The 19,871-nt window shown below is 38.2% G+C and overlaps 1 protein-coding gene across 3 annotated transcripts in view; it reads left to right on the forward strand.

Moving 5' to 3' along the window:
• The window catches only part of Anapc4 (anaphase promoting complex subunit 4), a 30,867-nt gene extending 14,471 nt beyond the window's left edge, over window positions 1-16,396 (forward strand). The window contains exons 15-28 of one of the 3 annotated variants that reach the window (XM_027386954.2): window positions 70-121; window positions 4,837-4,892; window positions 5,295-5,341; window positions 5,865-5,921; window positions 6,374-6,430; window positions 8,857-8,950; window positions 10,858-10,955; window positions 11,589-11,650; window positions 11,731-11,769; window positions 11,865-11,966; window positions 13,115-13,189; window positions 14,025-14,216; window positions 15,512-15,635; window positions 16,032-16,396. In XM_027386954.2, the coding sequence (XP_027242755.1) occupies window positions 70-121; window positions 4,837-4,892; window positions 5,295-5,341; window positions 5,865-5,921; window positions 6,374-6,430; window positions 8,857-8,950; window positions 10,858-10,955; window positions 11,589-11,650; window positions 11,731-11,769; window positions 11,865-11,966; window positions 13,115-13,189; window positions 14,025-14,216; window positions 15,512-15,635; window positions 16,032-16,280 (1,304 nt within the window). In that variant the 3' untranslated portion in view covers window positions 16,281-16,396. The remainder of the gene's footprint in view (window positions 1-69; window positions 122-4,836; window positions 4,893-5,294; window positions 5,342-5,864; window positions 5,922-6,373; window positions 6,431-8,856; window positions 8,951-10,857; window positions 10,956-11,588; window positions 11,651-11,730; window positions 11,770-11,864; window positions 11,967-13,114; window positions 13,190-14,024; window positions 14,217-15,511; window positions 15,636-16,031) is intronic. The other 2 variants (XM_027386955.2, XM_027386956.2) reach the window with 2 other exon arrangements.
• Window positions 16,397-19,871: the final 3,475 nt, after the last annotated feature.

Here is a 19,871-nt window from a genome sequence, read left to right on the forward strand (position 1 = left end):
TTTCCCAGTAGACTACATTAGGTACAGTTCACTTACTCAACAAGTGACGTTTGTTTGTTTTTTCTTTAGACGCCATTACTGCTGTGGGCTCTTTCATCCTCAAGGCAAACGAACTTCTCCAGTAAGTAATGGGTTACTGAGGAGCCTAGATGTGAGGATATTTACTTACTTAAATAAGAATGTACCAAGTTGACCTGATTCTCCTAAGATAATTTTTAATCAGAATTATGCCAGTAGCACAGAGATCATTTAAAGAAAAATTTTATTTCCCGTTCCCTTGACTCTCATCCCAAGTCATCTTCGCAACGTTCTAACTTCTGGGTCTCTTTCTGTGTTTACTTCCTTTACTTCATTCTAGACCACAGTTATGTTTTATTTCTTGTACCTACCAATTTTCATTGTTTTTGTTTGTCTTGATTTTCCTGAACACTGTTGACCTTCTTGTCTTGTTTTGTTGTGTTGTTTTGTGGGCAGGGTCTTCTTGTGTTCCCAGGCTGGCCTGAAACTTACAGTCCTCCTCTCAGCCTGACAAGCACTGCAGTCACAGTGTTTTCCATCCCCCTGCAAGCTTTCTTGTTTTCTGTCTACACTGTCTCTAGCACAGCCTTCCCTGGTTTCTCTAAAGGGTGCTGCGCCATCCTATCATTCCTCTGTCGTACAGGTGTCCTTTCACCCTGCACCATTAGTTCTGTGCTTCATGCTTTGCTCCCTGCCTGGCTGTTTGCAGAGACATTGTCTCTGTTGCTTTCCTTATTAGACAGGCTTCAGGATCACCTCTGATCCTTGCCTTAATTATTCTTTCCTGAAGCACATCCTATAGTAACATACTCAGAAAGTAGACGTGGAAGTTACATTTCCCCTGTCTTTTTCCTACCCTTTTACAAAATTGATGATTTTGGTAGGACTTAGGATCTTAAGGTGAAATAATTTCTCCTAGAATTTTTACAGCCTTCCTCCATTGCTTTTAGGGATTTTATTGCTGGTACGCAGCAGTCTCTTGCTTCTCGTGACTTTGAAGGATATTTTTTATTTCATTGTACAAATAGTAGTCTTAGTCCCTGACATCTTGAGGTTTCACAGTAGCATTTCTTGATGTGGGTCTTTCTGTTTGTTGTGCTGATATGAAAGAACTATCAAAACTTTAATCCTGCTAACTTATTCTAGTGATTTCTTTTCTTCCCTTAACTGAAGTTGTCTTCTAGAAATCTGTTCAGACAGATAGTCAACTTAATAGTTTTTTTTCTTTAATGTCTCTAATTTTTCCCTCATAATTTTTAACTTTGTAGTTTATTTTCTGAAGTAATTTCATGCTTAATTGTCCAATTCTGCCACTCATCCAAATGTCATTTATTGAACATTTAACTATATTTTTTTTTTGCCTTTTTTTTTTTTTTGGACAGGGTGTTATTATATAGCCTGGATTGATCTTGAACAACCTATGTAGCCCAGGCTGGCCTTGAGCTCATGATGCTCCTGCCTCTGCCTCCTGAGTACCAGGAATATGGATGGATGTATCCTTCCACTTGGAAGTCTTGGCTGTGTTTTAAAGACATTCTTGAAGCAGTATACAGCATTGACAAAAATTGATAAAAGTCTCTGCCCTCTTTTGGTTATAAAAGCTTGGATTATAATGAGGCTTAGATTATAATGTGGTAAGACAGATAATAAACCAACAGATAATTGAAATGAATGTAGGTCAGTAGTTATATATAAACCAGGCAGAGTGTAAGATGTGGTTATGCAGAGAGACTCTCATATACATGATTCTACAGGTCAAAAATATTCGGGAAAGGACATTGTATCTTTATTATATATACAGACTTTTCCCTTTGTCATTATTCCCCGAATAATACAAAAGGACAGCTAGCTATTTACACAACACTTGTTTACATTATAATAGACATTGTACCTGCTCTAGAGATGATCACTTATATGCAAACATTACACATCTTTGGGTGTGGATATCCTGGTGTTTTTTGTTGCTTTTCTGTTGCTGTGATAAAATACCATGACCAAAGAAACTTAGAAAAGAAAGTGTTTAATTGGGCTTATGGTTCCAGATGGTTAGAGTCCGTAATGGGAAAATAAAAGCCTGATGGCAGGAACAACTGAGAGCTCACATCTTGATCTGAAAGCACATTAGGAATGGCAGGAGTCTTTTGAAACCTCAAAGCCTGCCCTCAGTGACAAACACCAACAAGGCCATACCTTCTAATCCTTCCCAAACAGTTCCATCACACAGGGACCAAGTATTCAAACATGAGTCTATGGGGACCATTCTCATTGAAGCACCTACACTGGTATGGAAAAGGAGTCCTGCAACGAGCCCCCTCCAGTATGAACACAATTGTGGGAAGCCTTATGGAGAAGATGGAGTTAGGGGGAGGTAGGAAGGGAGAGGGAGTCGTGTTGATGTTTGGAACTTATTTGGCATGGTCAAGGAACTTCAAGGGGTAGTGTAGTCAAAGTAAATTGAATAAGTTCAAAATGTGGAATGAATGAATGGAGAGGAGCAAGGGAGGGTGGACTGTTTATGTAGAACCCACAGGCAGCGTAGAAGGCAGACCTTTTCTCTGTGTGTTTGAGAGGCTCTTGGAGAATTAGGAGCCACAGGGTAATACTTGGTTTTATAACGATCCTTTGCTACATAGTGTTGAAAATAGACTGTAGCTAGGCAGGGGCAGACACTAACTGGTATGACTAATTTATTGTCCTTAATTATTTTCTTACATTTCTTATATCCTACCTAGTAGTTATTCTTCATAGACACTTGAGTATATTGTGTATATTTTGTGCCTTTTTCTTAGAAGACATTTGCATGTATTTTCTAAGAATATAAATATTTTCCTGCATATTGGAATACATTTACCAGGACTTCAGCATTGATACAGGACTTTAGTTCAGTTTGGGTTTGAGTATCCTAAGAACGCCTCGTGTATCAGGTGTGGTTGAGGATCAGGTGCTTCAGTGGCCATGTTTCTAAGCCTGAGCCACTTCTCGATCCTCCTCATGGTTTCTCTTGGTCTCTGCTGGCCTCCAGCTCTATTCCCCATATGCACTTGACCCTTGCTGCTGAGCTCTGCACTCACCAGTCCTTGGTAGTCTCAATTTGTTTTCATATCTTCTTTTTTATGTTTGTGAGTTTATAATCCTTATTGCCTTCATCACCCACTGTCCCTTTAATGTGGCATCAGAACATAGAAAGTGTAGACACTAATGCTCAGAAAACAAATGGGTAAAATGACATTGTACTTTTTTTTCTATTTGAAGTATTTTGTGATTCACCATATTAGCTGAGAACACATATAAAATATTAAGCTTTCTGCAATGGCTTTTCAATATAAAAATTGAAGATAGGTAAACTACTTGTTTCTTTCAAGTAAGTAAATTGTAGCATTTTTTTTTTAAGATTTTATTTATTATGTATACAGTCTTCTGCCTGCATGCCAGCAGACAGCACCAGATCTCATTCAAGGTGGTTGTGAGACACCATGTGGTTGCTGGGTATTGAATTCAGGACCTCTGGAAGAGTAGTCAGTGCTCTTAACTGCTGAGCCATCTCTCCAGCCCATAATTGTAGCATTATTATAATAGCTTACAGATGGAGAAGCCAAGGCAATGAACATTTTGATTGTAGGCTGATTGCCTGGGGTGGAATTTAGTTGTTGGAAATAGACAAAGAAACTTTGTGTTTTCATTGTTGCTGCGAAAGTTTTTTGTTACATTGCTTTATAATTTGTGAGAGATTTTATAGTCTTCTGCCAAGTTTCTTTATACAGAAAGTAAGATATTGGCTTAGTTTAATTCCTGTTGTGATAGAATGCCCTAACAAAAAGCAGCTTGGGGGAGAGAGGTTATGTTACAGTTCATTGTAACAGAGAAGTCAAGGAAGCAGAAACTTCAAACAGCTAGTTACTTCACATCCACGTTCAGGAGTAGAGAGAAATGAATGCATGAGTGCTTTCTATTCATTTTCCACTCCTAATTAGCTCAGGACTCAGGCCCAGGGAATGGTGCTGCTTATAGTGGGTTGGGTCTTCCCACATCAGTTAACACAATCAAGGTGATCCCTCACAGCCAAGCCCGAAGGCCAACTTTATCTAAATGCTCCCTCTTGGAGACTCTTCCTAGTGGTTGTGCATTGTGTCTTGTTGATTAGCACAAACCATCACAGATACTAATTCACTTCAGGGATGATAGGCAGCTTAGTACTGGGTCAGAGTTTGAAAGATGGGAATGAACAGTCCCAGAGTTACATGCTTAGGGTAATTCCCTCATGGATGTAATCTTGAACTCAGAAGTGGTTTCTTTCAGATAAAGATTTATAATACTAAATTTGGTGATACATGTATGTAATGCCTAGGGAAATTCAATTTTTGAGAGATCTCATTTATTGTCAGACTCAAAAATCAGCTTAACATGTCTGTTGATGTTAGAGGTGGTGACATCATACAAATTTGTAATGGTGATTTCCTTGGAGTTAATGTTTTTCTTATTACTGGCCAATAAATAACTGTTTTTAACTGAAAATAATGTTGAAAACATTTCTTCCTGATTTGTTTCCAAATACTGAACGAGACTGTTGTATAGCTTGTAGCACAACAGTTAGAAACAGTTATAATCTAAATTGCTTGTTTTATTATTTAAAAGCGCTACTTTGCCTTTTAAAAATATTTTTACAGATATGTTTAATTTGTAAATTGCTGTTCTAGGTGCTTAAATGTCATCCTGACAGGATAAAATACAACAGTAAGGTGTATTGTATTTCATGACAGTTGAACAATGATATGTGAACTGCACATGATAAACTTTCTCATTTATTTCTTACCTTTTTAGAGTTATAGATAGTAGTATGAAAAACTTCAAGGCATTTTTTCGGTGGCTATATGTAGGTAAGTTGAGTGCTAATCAGCTAATCAGCTTTAAGCTTTTTTTTTTTTTTTCTTCAAGATTTATGTATTTATTATGTCTACAGTGTTTTGTTTTCATGCCAGAAGAGGGCACCAGATCTCATTATAGATGGCTGTGAGCCACCATGTGGTTGCTGGGAATTAACTCAGGACATCTGGAAGAGCAACCAGGGCTTTTAACCTCTGAGCCATCTCTCCAGCTCAAGCTTTAAGTTCTTTATGGTTTAATTTTTTGGGAGAAATATGTTTTCCTTAGTGAAAAGAAACTTTTCAAAATAAGAGATTTAGTCCAGTAAAACACATTTAGCCTTTGAAATATGTCTGTAATTAAAATTGTGTTTCTGGTGGCCTTTACAGATAATTTAAAAACCTTTTTCTTTCCAGCAATGCTGAGAATGACAGAAGACCATGTGCTTCCTGAGCTGAACAAGGTAGTGTATAGGGGCTTCGGCAGCCCTGCGTGTCCACATCAGCATATTCAAGAAAAGAGTTAGTACTGAGCATATGAAAGCTATTTTCTTTCACTATTCCCTAAATAGTACTGTAAAAAAGTGTGTTTACACAGCATTTATAACAGGGTTTCTCTGTATAACCTTGGGCTGTCCTGGGGCTCACTCTGTAGACCAGGCTGGCCTTAAACTTAAGAGATCCTCTGCCTCCTGAGTGCTGGGATTAAAAGTGTACGCCACCATTGCCCAGCTTTTTTTTTTTTTTTTTTAGCTTTTTGTGTTTTATATCTTTTTTTTAAAAATCTCACATCACAGTACTAACTTTCTAATATCTGTTTCATAAAGCTCTGTGACTTGTGACAGAGCATTCGTGTAGTCCCTACTTTAACTTCCTTAAAAGCCTGTGTGTGTGGCCTGTGTGACCCCTACTCTGAACTGTGTGTTCTGTAGGGGCACATATTGGGGCACTTTCTTGATTTGTTTTCTTTGTCTCATTTTGTTATAGATGACTCAGAAGGATATAACATTTGTTGCTGAATTTCTCACTGAACATTTCAATGAGGTAAGAAATTTATATTTCTGTAGATTTTGAGAATGATTTCACTAACCCTCAGCAGTGGTAAGAGGTAATTGCATTTAATCCAATTTAGTTGAGGATCTTAGCTATTTTTTTTTAAAATACTGTTGAGCTAATCAGTGGTTGTACTTAGCAAACTTAGTCTGCTTCTCTTTATGTGTGTCTCACAATCTTTAAAAGAGTAGCTACAGCAATAGCTTTCTTGTAAAATACATATTTTTCACTCAGGAGGCAGAGGCAGGCAGATCTCTGTGAGGTCAAGGCTAGCCTGGTCTCCAGAGCGAGTGCCAGGATAGGCTCCAAAGCTACTCAGAGAAACCCTGTCTTGAAAAACCAAAAAAAAAAAGCAAACCCCAAAACATATTTTTGTTTAAATTTAAGATTGTTTTCTTTTTATTTCATACTAACTTTAGAAGTAACCTGTGCTTATCTTCCAGGCTCCAGACCTTTATAATCGGAAAGGAAAATACTTTAATGTTGAAAGAGTTGGTCAGGTATGGACATTGGATTAAACTTGTTTGATTTTAAGAATTAACTTTTAGACTGAATAGTGTTAATTTCAGTGGGAGGACATAGGAAGGACTGGAGGGAGAGGACTTAGGATGGCTCAGAGGGAGAAAAGGGAAGGGGTGAAATGCTATTATATTTTAATTAGAATAAAATTTTAAAACTTAGTGTTAATCTGTATTATCCAGTTTATGGTAATTTACTATCAACTGTATTGCAGGTCTGCCTTTTTAGTAAAATGACCAACGATAAATGTTACTAAAATATTTGACTCAGAGCCCTTTTATATTCTGAAGTTATTGAGGACCCCAAGCACTTTTAAGTCAAGTGTTAATTGTCACATGTGGATATTATTGTTATTGTAAAAAGTATTTATTCATTCATTAATTAATGTCATTAATGTTTTAAAGGAAATTTACAGTGACCTGGCATTGCTTTATGTGTTAGCAAGTTGAATCGCTGCCCAGCCAGTAGAAGACAGTTTAGGTCCCCATTCACAGTCTTTGCTCTGATGTGCTGATTTGGTTAACGAAGTTCGAGGATGTCTGGATGCATACTTGCTTGTTATTGGGAGGGACAGCAGTATGACGGTTTTGTCTGTATCTTTTTGATAATGCCAACCCCAACAAGTGTTAGTGAGGAGTCTGAGATTCTATCAGTGAACTGTCCATTGCTTAATCATGAAGTTGTTCATCTTCCTTATTGGGGAATAATCTTTTATCCATGTGTGGCTGTACAAAATCGTGTGTTGGTATTTTTGTATAATTGGTTCTGTGAGGCCATAGATCTCTGAAGTGCTGACATCTTAGTAAGTTTTCAGAAATTCTATTTCATTGGTCACAAACCTAGTCAGACAACTCTTTAATACTGGAGCTGGCAGACATAGCAATGGCGGGTACAAATTCTTGACTTTTAATTCTTGCTTAAAACTTTGCTTCTTTCTTGAGACAAAAGCTTACCAAGAACCCTTGTCTTGCCTTGATCCTGCAGTCTTCCTGCTTGAATTATATGTCTGTGACATCACACCCAGCTGGGAGTTTAAATGTCATATTGGTTGTTTGACTCAGAGTGACAGGCTCACTTTATTTTCCAGAAGCTATCTTCCTAATACCCAAGATGAATAGTTTTTCTTCCAGCTACTTTTTCAAGTAAAGATGCCATTCTATATATTTTTTTTTTCCAAGAAGACCCTAGACAGTGTGGGACCTTTTTTTTTCTCCTGCTTTTTTTGTTTTTGTAATTTATTTAACCTTTTTTTTTTTTAAGATTTTATTTAATATGTATACAACATTCTGCTTCCATGTATATCTGCACACCAGAAGAGGGCACCGGATCTCATAACAGATGGTTGTGAGCCAACATGTGGTTGCTGGGAATTGAACTCAGGAACTCTGGAAGAGCAGTCGGTGCTCTTAACCTCTGAGCCATCTCTCCAGCCCAATTTATTTAACCTTTATTTTATATGCATTAGGGTGAAGGTATCAGGTCCCCTGGAACTAGAGTTACAGAAAGTTGTAAGCTGCCATGTGGTTTGGGGAGTTGAACCCAGGTCCTCTGGAAGAACAGTCAGTGCTCTTAACTGCTGAGCCATCTTTCCAGTCCCTGCAATTCCATATCTTAAAAAGTGTCTTGTCTAACTTAAAACTAAAACAGTTCCACAAGTGCCTCTCTGAAGGGTAACTTTCATGTTCAGCAAAAGTGTCATCTACCTTCTTCCCATTTCTGTCACACAGAATATTAAAGATCTGAACTTAGAGGTTGAGATTTAAAACAACGAATATGTGGGGCTGGGAACTGCAGTGAATGCCCATCTGATCGAGGCCACTACCTTGATTCTTGGTGTAGACACCACCAGTACAAATGCCAAGACAATGAAAAGGACACGTGATCTTGGGATTGTTATCAAGCTGCTGTCCATCTGTTGGATCCCTGGAAGTGTCTTGAGAACTACCAGGAGGGTCTGTGGCCATACTCTAGAGTACACTGATAGCTGGCACCTAGTTTATAATTACTTAAATGTGCTCATGGAAATGAAGCACAAACTTAAACTCAGTTTGTGATCTCTATACCAACTTCATTCTGTCCTTTCTAACCATTTATAGTTTGTTTGCTTGGCATTTAGCAGACTTTTGTTCTACTTTTTTTTTTTAGGACAACGTTTCTCTGTATATCTCTGTCTGTCCTGAAATTCACTTGGTAGACCAGACTGGCCTTGAACTCAGAGATTGCATGCCTCTGCCTCGTGAGTGCTGGGATTAAAGGTGTGCACCTCCACCACTTGGCTTCCCCTCACTTTCAACAATGAACTTGCAAAGAATGTGGCAGTAAAGCACAACAATGTACTAAACAGAAAACAAGTGATTTGTGAAGCTTCATTCTTTACTGAATTTCAATGGTCAACTCTTACTTACAGTATTTGAAAGATGAAGACGACGACCTTGTGTCACCCCCTAACACAGAAGGAAACCAGTGGTATGACTTCCTCCAAAACAGCAGCCACCTGAAAGGTACCTCACGAGCTTATTAATAGTCAGTTGGGGCCAGGTCCTTAGTGCACCAGTTGGTAGTGGAGTGCAGACGTGCTGAATGTTCTGACTTCTTTGTTTTTTTTGTTTTTTTTTAATGCCTGTTGTCTTTGATTGAAGAGACAGCAAAATGACAAATAGGGTGTGATACTCTCATGATGGATAGAAACTACTGTGTGACACCAAATGAGATAGATGTATTTTCTTTTCATGATACCAGCCATTTCATGACAATTCCACCTGAGGGTTCTGATGTTCACTTCAGTATGACACTATAAACTCAAGTGAGTGTCAAAGTCTGTAATAGTGAGAGCTTAATATCCCCACCAGATTTCCCCAAAAAGTCAGGCCCTAGGTTGCCTGTGCCTCTGCCTGGCAGGATGCAGGTAGTTTACCTACCTTCCTCTCTTCAACTTGGAAAAACTCGGGTTTCCTAACTTGCTTACTAAAAAAACTACAGCTTAGGAGCAGCCAAGCAGAAGGTGTATGGAATAGGTGTGGAGGAGAAGTCAGAGACTCTAGGTCCTCCTAGCACTCTGTGTTCACCAGTTTGGGGTTTCTGTAGGCCCCTCAGCATATGGGTTTCTTTGATAGAGATGTTATGCCATTGGTGACTGAACTCAACATCCGTCCCATTTCCCCTCCCCCGGGAGTTGGCAGATAAGTTGAAAGTACAGCTTCTGATCAGTGTGCCCTATTCTGAGGTAGTAGAGGAGCCTTCCATAGTGACCTCAGCAAACTAGAAGCCTTTGGGGGAACTGTTCTAGAAATGGAGACAATGATCAGATGCCTTTCTCTCATACCATGCTCTGTTGGGAGCTTAATAGACTAATGTTTAAAATACAATTTACCCGTGTAGCCAGGGTGTAAGGTACTGTGTGTAAGGGATACCTGCAGAGTTGTTGAAGAACGAGCCTTCAGAGTTAGATTCTATTCATAGCTCTAGGAAGTCGTTTTTATTCCAGGCAGTTGTCTGAGCCTGCTAACCCTGTTTTGTTTGATCTTTAAATTGGAAAATGTAATGCATACTTACTTTATACAGTATTGTAAGCAACATTAACAACAGAATTGGGCTGAGGATATAGTTCCCGCAGTTAAGAAACTCAAAGAGGACCTCAGTTTGGCTCCCAGCACCCACACCAGGGCTCACAACTGCCTGTAACTCCAGCTCTGATGGAGTTAATCTGATGATGCAAGCACTAGCACTCACATGTACAGAATCATACATGTAGGTGTAATTTAAAAAATAAATATCAGACATTTTGCAGAACAAGAAGGAGAAAATGCTATATCATATATCATTTTTTTTGGTTTTGTTTGTTTGTTTGTTTTGGTTTTTGAGACAGGGTTTCTCTGTGTAATAGTCTAGGCTGTCCTGGAACTCTTTTTGTAGACCAGGCTGGCCTCAAACTCAGGGATCCTCCTGTCTCTGCCTCCTGGGTGCTGGAAGTGAAAGTGCGCCACCACAGCTGGGCCATATATCACTTTCTACTGATAAAGTAGTCTTTTAAAAGTTAAAAAAAAAAAAAAAAAGACAAGGTATTTGTTTAGAGCAGTTTCTTATTTATCATTTCTGTTTTAGTATCTTAGTATCATACTTTTTAAGATAACATTGGCTGTCGCTTGTCACCACAGAGCAAAGTAAGCTGCGTTCCTTCCTTATTAGACCAGCAGAAATGCAGTTGGGCTTGGTGAGGAGAGAGGTGGGTTTAGTAGCTGGCAGGGAGAGTGATGGCATGCAGATGCTGTACTCGATCTTAATGATTGACATATATATATATATATTCATAATTCTATCATGAGATACACTGGGCTGGTTCTGTTTTTTCCTGATTACTGCTTTACTATAGCTTGTTTTGGGCTTTGTTTCTGTTTTTGTTTGAAACCAGAAAGTCCTTTGCTGTTTCCTTATTACCCTCGAAAATCATTGCATTTTGTGAAAAGGCGAATGGAGAACATTATTGATCAGTGTTTGCAAAAGCCGGCAGTAAGTCTGAAAGAAATGCATGTCTCTATGTGGGAGTGAGAAAAACTGCAGTATCTGGCCCACTTATATAAATTACCATAATATATAGCTGTTCTTATTATAAAAATGGGCAGTTTCTTGTGGTTCTTCTTGCTAACTCCTTACATGAATTTTTAAAATGTGTTAGTGAAAGTGTTGGGATCTTTAGGAATTTGTTCACAGAAGAAGGCTTAATTTCTTTTGAAGTTTTAGTTCTAGAGCTGGCATGTCCTGTTTTCACTGCTGACTGAGGGATGTTGAGAATCTAGTGAGGGGTGGGCTTTCATGTTGCCTGTATATCATTGCCAGCTGCTTGTAAAATTCTCTCTTTTCTTTCCCACCTGTCATTAAGGTTTCTTACCTTAAGGTTTAATGACAGGGTTTTTTGTTTTTTTTTTAACCAAACTTTAATAGTGATAGTCACATTTTCTGTAGAGTATATCTGTATATAATTGCAATAATTATGTCTTTTTTTCTTTTCCCTTTTTGTCTCATGTTGGGGGTGGGGTGGGATCAGAGTCAAACCTAGCATTTTCAGCATGCTGGCTAGACATTCTTATCAATAAGCTGCATCCCCATCCTTGATAATTTGTTTTTAAATCTTACTTTATATAGGATGTAATTGGAAGATCGATGAATCAAGCAATTTGCATTCCATTATATAGAGATGCTAGGAGGTAATTCTCTTTACCTATTGTGTGCTGTAAGTTTAGCAGTGGTTATAGGTTTTCCTCATTTTGTTTTCTTGTTGTTTTAGTATGGACTCTGCCCGCAGATTGCTAAAATTCCCATTTCTGTAAGTTTCTTCCTCATCCTGTATGAACAATATAACTATGTTTTTAACCTTAGGCAGCTTGATACCATATCCTGACATTAAATTTTGTTCCTTAGGTGGAATAATAAAACTTCAAATCTACATTATCTTCTTTTTACTATTTTAGAAGATTCAGTTTATAAAATGTGCATCTTAAGGAGACATACTGATATTTCCCAGTAAGTATTAATCTGAAGTTTGAAATTGCAGAGATATGATTTTATTATTTTTTAACAATTAACACACAGCTTTCCTTCCAGTGTTTTTGATTCTAAAAGATTTGTTACACACACACACACACACACACACACACACACACACACACACACACACACACGAGTGTGTTTATGTGCACGTGTGGGCAGAGACCAGAAGAGGGCATTTGGACCCCCTGAAGCTGGAGTTACAGGCAGTTGTAAACTGCCCAATGTGGGTATTGGGAGCTCAACTCCGTTGCTCTGGAAGAGCAACAAGTATTCTTAACTGCAGAGCCATCTTTAGCCTGTCTCATGTTTTAGTGAAGTTACCTCATGACTTTGTATTTGTTTCTTAACTGTTTTCGGTTGTAGTTTTCACATCATTAAGGTAATAATACTGATTTAGAAGCCTGTGTAATTCCTTCTAGATTATGATACATAGATATTGTATGTTGACCTTTTTTAGGGTCAGAAAAAAAAATCTGACAATAGAATCAGGATTCTATTGGAAGGACTTTTTGACATTCATGGTCACATTTCTGGGTATATTATAGAAGGTTTTCATCTTGGGCTAATAATGTCTTTCAGTAAATGGGAGGCTCTGTTCACAGAAACTTATTTTGAAATTCTAAAGAAAAACCAAGTTCACAGTTCCATTAGCATCTTAAATGGTGTTAAATCTCAGTTTAAAGGAAAATTTTTGAAGTTGAGATAACAGCAATAGAGAAATAGTTTGTCCTTTCCAGATATCCTTAGTTAAGTGTCTAACTACTATTTTTTGTTGTTGTTTGTTTGTTTTGAGACATAGTCTTGATATGTAGCTCTGACTGTCCTGTAACACACTATGTAGATCAAACTGGCCTGGAAATCAATAGATCCACCTGCCTTTGCCTCCCCAGTGCTGGGATTAAAGGTGTGCACCACTTTGCCTAGCAAATATCTAAATACTAGGATAACTATGAGATTTTTTAACCAAGGTGATTTATCCTGGTATGTATAGCTCAAATAGCAGTATTCTGTAGCAAAAGTGTAATGTTTTTCATCTGCCATCTGTATTTTTTCAAGTGTTTAGGTTGTTGACTATCCAGTTTGTTCCATAAATTCTTCTTTATTTCCTTTCTTTCTTCAAGATCTGTAAATAATGGACTAATTGGTATTAAATTTGGGAGCTTTACATATGCCACAGCTGAAAAAGTCAGAAGAAGGTAAGTCTTAACTCTGCTTTAGATGACAAACATAGGTCCTGGGGTGGGGGTTTTGTGTATTCTAGTTATTGGGTGGGAAGGTGTCAGACTAGAGATGGGGGGCGGGCGAAAGTGTTCTCCCACTTCCCACAGAGAAGTAGGGCTCTTTATAATATATACCTACAGGCTGATACTTAGAACAGGCAAGAACTTTACAGCCCCACAGGAGTTTGTGTGTCCTTATATGCTGTGCTTTCCTGAAATTCTTCTAAACCAAGGAAGTGATATGTTTCAGGAAGCAGATGTCCTGTGAGACTGAAGCCTTTGTTACTGCCCTGAAGCAGCAACAGAATGAAGTGATGTTTGTCTCTTTGGTTTTCTTGGGGTTCAAAAGGATAGTAGCAACCAAGCCAGGACTGAGTCTTTGTGGAGGAAGAGCCACTGACCACTGGCTGGTCTTATCTCACTCTGTTTTCTTACTCAGTGTTTTAAGTAATCTTTGGAGATATGTCTGTTTTTCACATGTGAAATCTTATTTTTATCTTCAAAATATGGCATGAGTGCCACTCGTGAAATCTTAGTAGACAGAAGGCCTGGCCATTGATGTCAGGTGTTTTAGAACTGTGAACCAACTTCACAGATTTTTTTTTTCTTTTCTCATGATTACCTATTTTTAAGATATGGTTATATTGGAAAAAAATAGTATAGAAGGTAATTTACTAATTTTAATAGAAACTAAGGGTATTTTAATTGCCTTGTAGAGAATGTCAATGTCTTAAGTTATTATTTGACCTTGTTACCAGCATGAAGTGATCCATGTAATGTTTTCTTAGTAGTCATGATCATTTTGTTTTAGCAGAACATTTTCTTCTAGCACTTACAGTTGTCTAGATGCCCAGTTTTATGATGATGAAACTGTAACAGTCATCCTTAAAGACTCGATGGGACGAGAAGGAAGAGACAGGATCTTGGTTCAGTTGCCATTGTCCTTAGTGTATAACAGTGAAGATGCTGAAGAATATCAGTTCACTGGAACTTACTCCACAAGGTAACTGACTCAGTAGGAGATTGTCATCCTCATAGGACAGAAGCTTTTCGGTTGTCCTGCCACCTCCTTCCTTACCCTCTTACAGAAAGCCTTCCCATAGCTGGTCTTGAACTCATGGTCTTCCTGCCTTGGTCTTCCAGTTGCTAAGACTACGGTGTATGTCATCATGCTAGCAAACAGTTAACTGGTATTTGTGTTTTTGTTTGTTTATGTTTTTCATTTTGTTTTGAGACAAAGTCTTGATATGTAGACCAGGCTGGTCTTGAACTCATAAAGACACACCTGCCTCTGGGATTAAAGGTGTGAGCTACCATGCTTACTTAGCAACTATATTTTGATATATATCAAGGATTCTTATTGTTTAGCCATGCCAGATAATAGAGTTTTAATTGGTAGGGATAACTATTGAGGCAGCTAAATGTAAATATTCCTACTTGATATGTTGATTTTCTGTGGTGGTGTTGTACTAGAAATTGAACCCTAGGTTTTCCATGTGTTAAGAAAGTGCTCTACCACACTGTTATATTCCAGACTTTTTTTTTTTTTTTTTTTTTTTTTTTAAGACAGAGTCTCACTGTGTAGTTTGGCTAGCTTGGCACTCACTATATAGACCAGGCTGGCCTTGAATTCATAGGACTCTGCCTGCCTCTGCCTCCTGAGTGATGGCATTAAAGGCCTGTGTCATACTCCTCTTTTTATTTGAGATAGTCTCTCTCAGTTGCCCCGGCTGGTCTTGAACTCATTCTGTTACCCAGTAACTTGTGATTCTTTCTCATCTCACATGTTACCAAATTTATGGGATTACTGATCTGTGTGCTAGGCTCAGCTCACTTTGTGTGTGTGTTGTTTGTTTGTATTGATGCAAACTTTACTAACTTTCCTGTTCCTTTTGTTTAACAGTTAATGAAGAAGGATTTCTGAGAATGGGGTGGCTTTGTTCCATTTTCAAGGGCATTGTTAGCCTTAGTTTGTAGTGGAATTTGATTTAGATTTGTATTTAGTGTTTTCCAAATTAGGGCTTCATTGTTCATTTTGAGAATATGTGGCCTGTTATAAGAGGTGAGTTTAGTTGACTCTGACGTTTAAGTAACTAGATTCTCTCTAATTTTAAAATGCATTTATTTTTTTTCTTTGAAATAAAATCAAACCCTAACTAGGCTGGTGTTCTATGTGTTTGGCATTGCAGTGTTTTTACAGCATATCTTATCACAGCTATTTTTGTGGTGGCTGCTAGAATTCTATTGAGAATGAGAGGGAGGAGATTTCCCTTTTGACTTGTGGTTGTTTTTCTGTAGGCTAGATGAACAGGGCAGCATTATTCCTACACGCACCATGCACTTCGAGAAGCACTGGAGGCTCCTGGAAAGCATGAAAGCACAGTATGTTGCTGGGAATGGCCTTCGAAAAGTGTCCTGTGTGGTAAGTATTGCAGACAACACAGGGTGTGACCTTGCTTCTGTGGACCCTTCATTAGATACATGGTACACAAGGCCCTTTCTTTGTGTCATTTTATGAATCATTATTTCTGTTAATTATAAATATGTAGTAGCCTTGATCATTAGTTTCTTATGCTAAGAAACCTTACTAAATAGGTAAAAATGACTCTGGGTTTTGCTAATCTTACGAACTGTTTTATGTAAAGGTCATTTTACATAAAGCAAAAGCTGAGTTGATTAGCTTTGCAGTAAATGATTAAGAATATAACTCCTGTAAAGCTATCCTTTGATTTAAGCTTCTGATTTGAATTCTTTGACAAATAATGTATTTGTTAAGCCATTGATTTAAGCTGTATTCATCTGGTTTTGTTCTCATTAGTTAAGTTCAAACCTCCGGCATGTGAGGGTGTTTGAGATGGACATCGATGATGAATGGGAGCTTGACGAGTCTTCAGATGATGAGGAGGAGGCTGGTGGGAAGCCCATGAAGATCAAGGAGGAAGTGTTGTCAGAGTCAGAATCAGAGTCAGAGACAGAGACGGAGACAGAGGCTCACCAAGATGCTGCTGCCCTAGACCCAGACATAGTCATCAAAGTGGAGAAACTTGACCCTGAGTTGGACTCATGACCCAGTTTAGTAGTATGTGTTACTATGGCAAAAAAACTTACTGGGTGGACCAAGATGGTATGGGTCACATTGAATTATCTGTGTAACAAAGAAATAAATGGTAAATTTTATTTTTTCATATTGTCTCGTCCTTTTGGAGGATAGTCACTGTGGTAGATTTATTTCTTGCTGAGATTTCTTTTTCATACAGTGCAGAGGTAGTGTTTAAAGAAAACACAAATTTGGTCTGAAGAAAAAGGCATTTCTGTCAAAAGGCATCCTCATTATTCCTGTGTGAGGGAGCATTACCTTTGAATAGTCAGGGTGCATATTTCTGTACTCTTAGCACTTAGGACACTGAGGCAGGAGGCTGAAGAAAGTTCAAGGTGAGCTGAACTAAAAGTAAATAGCTGTTTATCCCTATATTGGTGCATTTCATGTATTTTATTTAAATATTTCTTTGTATTAGTGTGTGTGTGTGTGTGTGTGTGTTTATACAGAAGTATGTTATATGGGAGCCCTCAGGGGCCAGATCCCCTGAAGCTGGAGTTGTAAGCCTCCTAGCTTGGTTGATGAGAACTGAGCCTATGTCCTCCAGAAGAGCAGAGGGCACTCTCAATTTCTGAGCCATCTCTCCTGCACCTGTATTTTATATTTAAAACCTAGATCTAATCTTTATCTTCTCTTTCTGAAGTTTTGGGTTTCTAGGATACTTGAAAAAATTTAAAGTAAATTGTGTTAATTTACTCTAATGCTAAGCCAAAAGGTAAAGCTGTCTTATGATTTAAATAACAAAACACTGCTTGATGGCCTTATGATTATCTTTCTTGGTGGTGTCCCTGTTTGTGTACTCTTTTAGTGTTTAGATGGGTCCTTCTCTCTGTGTAGATCTGGTTAGGGACACACAAGGTAGCTCTTTGGCCACTGGGAACATGAGATGTGCAGACCAACTACACATAACTTGGCTTTTGTGAAAAATGAGGTGTTCCCTTTCTAATGCTCATGTCTCCAATAGAATTGTATTCTCACTTGACTTTTCAAGAGATTCGGTGTATGTGTCACTGATAAACAAAAGGCCTGCTTTTTAAAGCTTTAAATAGCTGTAGGCAAGAAGATGTATTAATAACCAGGTGAGTGGGTAACTGGAGGGCTGCTATGTAGTTTAAAAGGTTGGTAGCTCACAATTGGGTGTGGAGTACTACTAAATAGAAAGTACAGCAGCTCTTTGTTTTTAGGCTTCTGTATTAGCCCTCCACTCACGTTGTCAAAAAGAAACTGAGTCCTTTAATATGAACTAGAGAAATCGGAAGTGAGGCAGTAACCCAGATTCCCCAAAGAGCCTCTTTTCAGTCAGCATGACAGTAAAGTTCCTTCCTTCCTTCTGCCTTAATCCTCATAAAAAAGTGATGGGTGTCAACCAGTTGTTTTCCTATGTTCCATCTCCCATTTACAAGTGATTGATTAGCTATTCGTTGTTTCTGTTGTTATCAACCTCATCTGAGCTCATCAGAACACTTACTCTTTTATGGGATGAGGTATTGTCCAATTCTGGAATCACAAATAAAAGCAATGAAGATCTTTATTTGTTGGATTTGTCTGGGTGCTTTCATGCATATGATCCGTGGGCTTTGAAAGGAAACTGAATGAAAGCCATTGTCCTATGCAGGTGCAGGACATCCGGGCTTTGAACTTCCTGTACCACCGTACACAACATAGTCTTGAAACTGGTCAGCCTCTACATAAATGTCTTGATAGTTGGTCAGTGTTTATAGTATAAAGCAAAATGTTTTAAAGTAGATTTTATGTGCAGTAACAGTTACTGTCAGATGTGAAGAAACAGCCGGCTGCAGGTATGTAAGACATTTTAGAGTGAATGCATTGTTCACATTTACCTAACTTGGAAGGATTGAGGGGATGAATAACCAGAGATTATTTTTAGAATGAATTGTCTTTCACATAAGCAGCTTTTTCCTTACAAGCCAGGAATCTTCCCATTTGACTTCAGTGTTAGGTTTGTAAAGACTTTGGTACATGCACAGGCACTTCCTCTGGTTCCAGCAGATGAGTAAGTTGGAGCTGAAATTCCCAGCCTTTCCTAGAGCCAGGATCAGCCCACATCTGTGGGTATGCCAGTTACTCTTTGAAATTGACTTCCTAATTTGGGGAAAGTAGTTTGTGGTTAATGCTTTTCCTATGTATAACAAATTTGAACTACTATATCCAAGTGAAAAAATTTAAACTGATAACCAAACTTTAATGAGATGTATGGTACTGTTTATTACTATGTATACTATAATTATTTTTACCATTACTTCACGTTTTAAATTTTTCTGGGTTTTTGAAGATCAGAACTGGGACAACCATTTGACCATTGAGCTACATCATCAGTCCAAGTATTTTGGCTTCTAATATCAAGAATAACTTAATTATTATAGACTGTCACTTCTTCAGTATATAGACCTACAAATGCTGAATTTACATGTAGAATTTAGTGAATGAAAGTGGAGTGTGAAAGGAAGGGTAGGGGTCTATTAAGTACTGTTCCTTGCTGTGTGGAAGGAAAACTAGGTAAAGCTCCCTGTCCAGTGGGGCTTTGGAACTTGAGGAATGTTACTGGTGGTCCATGTATGTTATCTGACACTATTAACATTTGGGGTGGCAGTGTTAAGACAGAATCTCTCTACATAGCCCTTGCTGTCCTTGAACTCTCTGTGTAGACCAGGCTGGACTTGAACTCAGAGATCAGGGTGTTGAGATTAAGGAGAGCACCTCCATGCCCAGCTCTTCTTTTTGAGACAGGGTCTCAATATAGTCCTGAAAGGCCCCGTACTCAGAGACCAACTTGCTTCCTAGAGAGCTGGGATTAAAGGTGTGCACTAACCATGCCTGGCTATATTAACATTTCTTACTTAAGGTATTCTTTGTTGCCCCTTTCCAGGGTAAATTGTGTGGAAACTTTAGGAATGTAAATAGTATACCTCCTTCTCTCCCCTTCCCTTATTGTATTTAGTTATTTGGTTACTTTATACCAGACTTAATATTAACTGTGGTAAGTCCTTTCTAATTCTCTGGCTTTGTAATGTTTGTTTCCTTCCCATTGTATTCTTGACTTTTTTTTTTCCACAATGGAAATTTTATACTCATCAAATGCTAAAACATCCATCTTTTAAAATAAGAATAGCTAAGTCGAAATACAAAGGGAAGCCAAGCATTATCATTTTGGGTTTATGGCAACATATAAGTAGGGGAGTTAATATATTCGAGTTAGTAGTTTTGTTCTTTAGGGGACATTCAGCTAGCTAGTCAACATATTGCTAGAAAATGGCTGTAGCTAACATTGGGTTTCTAGATTTCACTAGGAGCTAGTCAGTGTTGATGGCACATTTTGAAGTTGTGATAGTCATCTGTAGCTTCGACATCAACCAGCCTCTTGTTTAGACTGTCTGCCCTGCCATTTTTTAGTTCTCATAGAGCCCAGGGATCTAATATATAAGATAATACTTCCAAGGTTGTGAAAATCTTACCACGTGATAGCAAAGAATGAGAAATACTAAGTCCGGGGATGTGTTTTTGTTGTTTTGAGATAAGGTCTCATTGTGTAGCCAGTCTGAC

The sequence above is a fragment of the Cricetulus griseus genome (assembly GCF_003668045.3).
Source record: "Cricetulus griseus strain 17A/GY chromosome 1 unlocalized genomic scaffold, alternate assembly CriGri-PICRH-1.0 chr1_1, whole genome shotgun sequence".
In the NCBI taxonomy this organism is placed as follows: Eukaryota; Metazoa; Chordata; class Mammalia; order Rodentia; family Cricetidae; genus Cricetulus; species Cricetulus griseus.